Source organism: Vulpes vulpes, chromosome 14 (assembly GCF_048418805.1).
Source record: "Vulpes vulpes isolate BD-2025 chromosome 14, VulVul3, whole genome shotgun sequence".
Lineage (NCBI taxonomy): Eukaryota > Metazoa > Chordata > Mammalia > Carnivora > Canidae > Vulpes > Vulpes vulpes.
Genome location: NC_132793.1, coordinates 9,915,212 through 9,921,211, shown reverse-complemented (window position 1 = coordinate 9,921,211; position 6,000 = coordinate 9,915,212). Strand labels below are relative to the sequence as shown.

General features: G+C 54.0%; 1 protein-coding gene across 3 annotated transcripts in view; it reads right to left on the bottom strand.

Annotated features, from left to right (window-relative positions):
- Positions 1-716: 716 nt before the first annotated feature.
- Positions 717-6,000, bottom strand: part of ATP9A (ATPase phospholipid transporting 9A (putative)) — a 130,236-nt gene continuing 124,952 nt past the window's right edge. For all 3 annotated transcript variants that reach the window (XM_072735560.1, XM_026014704.2, XM_072735561.1), the window contains exon 28: positions 717-4,990. In XM_072735560.1, the coding sequence (XP_072591661.1) occupies positions 4,854-4,990 (137 nt within the window). In that variant the 3' untranslated portion in view covers positions 717-4,853. The remainder of the gene's footprint in view (positions 4,991-6,000) is intronic.

The following is a 6,000-nucleotide window of genomic DNA, read 5'->3' as shown; positions in this document are numbered from 1 at the left end:
TCAACAACATAAAAAGAAATGTCTGTTTTTAACAGAGACGTTGGCCATGAAATCAGTTTTGAGCTATGAAAGCAGCGTCTCGAACAGAGCAGCCGGGCTGGTGGACCTTCCCGGGGTTGAAAACAGGAAACATAAAGGTCTTTCGATCTCAAGTTCCCCCTAGTGGCGAGCAGGGAGCGGTGTCTGCGCGCCCATGGAATTTCACAGCCTCTGGCTGGCTGCTTTGACAAGTCGGGGTTCAGGAAAAGGATCGTGGGCACCCCCAGCTGAGGAGCACCGAGGAAGATTTACAAAACACGTCCTCTGCTTCCTGCACAACAGCCTACAAACCTCCTCTGCCTAAAACACAGGTGACTGCTTTCCCAAATCTATCATTTTTTTCAAAAGGTATCTAAACTGATCAAGGACTAGGTGTAAAAACAAACAAAAAATGGATCTTCTAAAACGTTCCCCTTTTTCCTATTTGTATCGGATCACCTTCTGAAATGCTGACATGTCTGGAATAGACAACAGTACAGAATGATAAACAAGGCATGGGTTTGGGTTTTGTTGTTTTGTTTTTTTTGCCAAAAATCGAAATAACTGGAGAAAAAGTTATTCACACTTTGTGTACTATGAGATACACACAAAACTAGAAGCATTAGAATAAAAGAAAAGCCTTCATTTTGACACCAGAATTCATGTTTCCACACAAATTAAAATGATCCCCAAAGGCATAAAGTACACAAGCTTTATTGGGCAACAGCAACGGGCCAGGCTGGCAGACAATGAAAGGAGAACCGCTCAGAAACACGCAGGATCACATGTGTATCATCACAGGATCGAGAATTTAAATCATCTGGGAGTCCCTGCTAAATTAAAGCATCCTGGACCAGAGCTTCCCTCTAATGACAAAACGCTGTCCTGGTGAGGATCACACGTAGAGAGACCTACTCATGAGGCAGGCCCGGACTCCTAGGAGAGTTAACAGTCAGCCCCATCGCAACAAAATAATAAATTAGTCACAAATCTTTTTGTGTGCGCACCCCCCACCTGCCTTCCCCCCACCCCCCACCCCCCACCCCCCCACAAACGCAGGATTCACTGACGTTGCCCAGGACGTTAACGGAGGGCACCTCCGACCACGCGGTGACCGGGGCGGAGCGGCAGGTGAAGCTGTGGCCTGAGCAGACGGCGAGGAGCTCAGGCCTCCGGTGTGCATCTCAGGTCCATTCAAAGACATAATGAACATACATTAATGGAAATTATTTCCCAAGAAGGGTACACGATCAGAGGCTTTACATTCAAGGAAGGGAGGAGAAATAAAATCTGTTGTATTTACAAAGCTCCTTGTACGCTTTTCCACGAAACCGAAGCTGGGAGTTAATGGGATTTTAATGCAAACCAAGTATCGCATCAAAACACTGGAGGTGACATCACACACACACACACACACACACACACACACAGAAGATTAAAGATCAAAAACAGATGACAGGTGTTCGCCTTCAACAGGATAGAGCGGAAGCACGTGTAGGTCCCATCGGCAGACTTGGCAGAGGTTTAAAATGCTGCCCCGTAAAGGCATGAGGGCGTTCCCATCCCCACCCCCAGTAAAAACAAAACAAAGTATAAAAACAAAAGTCCGGAGAAGGAATAGGCATTATCGTGTCGATTTCCAGTGAGCACAAAACTCAAAATACATTCAGAAGTTGTCAGAGTAACCGCGGCCTTCGGCGGAGAGCACACCGAGGGCAGGGGGAGCAGACGTCGGTAACTGAGATCGCTGCTGCACTTGGTACGGGAAGCTGGCCTGGGACCTGGACATAATGACCCCATCGGTGGGAGCATCCCAGCTCCCGGTGGCTGCCAACAGCTGCTTTGCTCCGATGTCAAGATGCTCCGGGGGTGCCCCTCCTCGCTCCGGGGCCAAGCCGGCCGCCCAGGCAGCTCGGTCCGCACGGCCAGTCTCGCCTGGCACCACGGGCAACACGCACGTGAGCCTGCGCGCCCTCCAAACTGGGATCAACACTGTCAGGCATCGGAAATCACTGAAGACGGAAGAAGCTTGTCTGGTCATTTGCGTAAGAGGAAGGAAGGAGGGAAAAAGGAGAACGCACAGAGATCCCACTGTCCTCACGCGCACACAACCATCACCGAGAAACAGACTAGGAGTCATCACAAAGTAATGAAAGTGCTTATTGCGACAGAAATACATAGTGGTGTCAGGAGGGCAGGGGGACTTGTCATTTTTGCTTTAAGGAGAAACGTTTGAACACGGATTGAGAACCGGGGGGGTGGGGTGGGGGGTCCGGCCTCAAATTACATCAGCTGTCAGACACTTTGGTCCCCCCCCACCGCCCCTAGGTCCAAGGGGAGGGGAGGGGGGGTCAGTGGTGTTTCCTAAATTCTTTCCAGATTGGTAAACCAAGAAAAAGGCCAAAAGAATCGGGATGCCTAAGGTTTACGAACTCAGGAGCTTCCTAGAAATTAGCTCGGGTGCGTGTGTCTCCCCCACACCTAGGATGGCACGCGCATGCGCCCCTTCTCCACTGGGGTCGGTCTGCGGGGCCCGGGTAAGCTTCCTGTGCTCTCAGACGACTGGAGGCTCCGGCCCCCCCGAGGGCCCCCCGGCCGCCGAGGCGAGCAGGTTGCCCTGGACGGGCCGCTCCACCGCGTGGCGGTCTGGGCGCCTCTGGCCCCTGACTGCCTCCACCAGAGCGCGGCTGGCACAACGGAACGAGGGTTTCCATGGCACAGACAAGCCTCCTTCAGTCTCCGGGGGCAGGGGCAGCTTCGGCCTCTCTGAGAAGCTTCCTTCCTTCCGGGGTATCTCAGGCGTTGACCTCAAAAGTCAACTCCCACACCTGGATCAAAGGTGGGACTTGGGACAGAGAGTGACCACCTCCCTGAAGCTCCTGGGAGTGTCTCACATCTCCCAACCGTGGTCCCACAAGACGGACCTGCAGGGGCCGTCACCTGCCCGTGAAGAAGGGCAGGCTCAGGGTTTCGCAAACTCAGAATGCAATGGGACTTCCAACTTCAATGCAAGCGTGAAACTCGGAGCCCGACGCAACCCCTCCCTACCTTTGAAAACTCCAGAACATCACTCGGGAAAGAAGTCACACCTGTTCCACGTTCCTGAGAGTTCTGGACCAGGGTCCTATTCCTAAATAACCACTCATTCGCTGCAACTTATATCCTCGGTAGGTCTTTTCCGTTGGGCAGAAACGACTGGCCCAGGAAGGCAAACACACTGCGGAAATGCACAATCTTAAAACAGAAGCAATGTCACAGCCGCTACCAGTGCCTGAAACCTACTGTCCTCTTTATATAAAGTCTTAAAAGGGCAACAGAAACCCACGAGCATGTCGAGAGTGCTCCCCAGGCAAGGAACCACCTCCTGCTCCGCCCGCCCCCACCTCCCCCAGGGCAGGTTGGTCCTGCAGCCAGGCTGGAGCTCCCATCCCTGGAGCGCACACGAGAAGCGTCATGCTGAAGGGCGGAGGGAATTAATCACACACCCAAGATCTCAAACACGGTCAGCTCTGGCACACACACCAACTGCGCCGATGGCATGCATGTGTGGCTGCGGCACCGGGTGACTTGAAAACCCAAGAATCCTTGCCCTGCCACGTCCGGGGCTTGAAACTCCCTTCTTCCTCTGAAACGAGCAGCCACAGCTTTATAAGAAACACACATGCGTGTCCTCTGTCCTGGCAGGGGGAGGACTCTCCACCCCAGGCTGCCTTTCAGCAAGGTCCCCCCTTGAAATCCGTAGGCAGCGCCCCGGAGCCCAGACCCCCAGAGCGGCGGCCCCAGGGCCTCCTCCCACGATGGGGGGCGGGGGGCTCCTTGCCTGAAGCTGCCGCCGATGAACGAGGAACAGCGACACGGTGAGATGCCTCTGCCTTTGTCATCCAGCCTCCTGATAGGAAACAGATTTCTGTGGAAGCAGGAACCCCCATCCCTGACCTCGCACTCGGGACACTCCGAGGGGCCGAGCCACATGTGCGACGTTGTCTAAAGAATTAGTTGAGTCTCTTATCACTCTGTCGACACGTTTAGGAGCTGTTCAGTGGCACGTTTCCTGCTAAAACAACTGCTGAAAATGGCTGAGGGTGTCCTCAGAGAGCCACAGGCTTTATAATTGTTACCAGGTCCGAACAGAGCGGGATAACACCTTTGAAATTCTTTTTACGAGGTGGCAGGTGAAGCTAAGTCAAGTGCTGGAGATGCTGAATCTGAGGGAGAACAGACTGGATTTATGGCTCGCTCTTTCTCTCGCTCTCTCTCTCTCTCCTCTCCTTTGCCCCGTGTCACCCTAGGAAGCCGGTGTGGCTTCAGTAAGCAGAGCGGCCTCGGACAGGACGCTTAGCATGTCCACCTTGAGATTACTATCCGGATAAACTGTTTACCAAAGTCACTGTCTTTTCCCACAAGTCCATACCAAGCGCTTTTTACCATTTCTCTGAAACGGGTTTTTAAGAGCAAGAAAGGCATGAAGAGGACACATACATCGGGATTGTTTAAAACAAAAACCAAAACCCCTCTAACAATCGTCAACTGGACAGAAACTTTTTATCACATGACAACAAAATTCAAGTCATAGGAAGCTTGCACAGTGACCCACTTGTAACTCCATTTGCTGAGCCACCGGCTTTAACATATGTACATTCACTCAAGGCCGAACCGTCGGGGCCCGAGCAGGCCCACGGGGGCCCCTTCCAGGAACCTCCCCGTCCACTTGGCGTCGGGACCCCGCGCACGTGTTAGCGATTACTGCAGGATCTGCAGGTGGCGGTTAATAAAAACGCAACTTGATCTCTGTCCACCAGGAGAGTGCAGAGGCCGTGCCCTGGGCCAGCGCACGCCTACGACGTGAGCTTCGAGTAGCTGGGCGGGGAGAACCGTCTCCGCAGATACTTGAGAACGTACAGGGGCAGACAGCTGACCAGAGTGATGACGGAGACCTTCCACAAGAACGACAAAGTGGCGATGAAGTACACATCTGCAAGCAAACGGGAAGATGGCGGTGAGCACGTGGAATGTTCTGGAAGGCCTGTGTATATGGCTCAGGAGCAGCCGGCACGGCTATCCCGGGGGAGAGCTGTCTCCGGTCACCGACACACGGCCTCCTGGCTCAAGTCCCTGTCCTCGGCTCTGTGTCAGGGCCTGGACTCGCCCCACTCCCTCCTCCCTCTCTGACCTGCTTCCGCAGCTGAATCCACAGCCGCTGAAATGCTGCTTCCAACACCAGGGGAAGAAAACCATGGACGCAAACGATTCCTACAGGTGTGTGTGATCCAGATGCTGACGGCTGGGGCTTTTCTTTGTACACCCCACCCGCCCTCAGCCGCCTGAGAGCAGAAAGCACTCCAACCCCCAAAACAGTTTCCCTTTGCCTCTGGGATGGTCACCAAAGGCCCTACGGGGTCGGGTCTAAAGACGGTGCTAAGCAGGAAACGGCGGTGGCCCTGGGTGGGGGGCTTCGGAAGCCCCCTTCTGCTGCATGACAGCAAGCCCGCAGTCCAGAGGGTTCCTCGAGAGCACAGCACGTGGTCCTCCGCAGTAGCAGAGCATGAGATGGGGAGCAGGCAGCTGGCCCGGGCCATGGCCCCACTAAGAGCCCACCCGGCTCATGGCAGCTTCCCGGGGGCAGGGCCTACCACCCCCAGCCACTGAGCACACATGGGTGCTCACGAAACCCATTCTGACTCTCGGGACAAGTGTGAACCTGCTCCAAGACTTCAGATCTCACAGGATGTTCCTTTTACCTTTACCAAAATTTCAAGGAACATTTGATGATCAATAAAGAGGAGTGATAAGAGATGCTTTCGGGGTAAGGTGGAGTTTTTCAACCTAATGAGAAGGACAAATCCTGCAGGCCTATGAGCAAAACCTGGACATGACCTCTCCATAGGCCCCCAGAGCCCGGCGCAGTGACCAGCTCCCTGGAGAAACCCACCGGGTCTTTGTTGAATGGAATGGACTCCCCTCTAAGCCAGTTAACACCGTGTC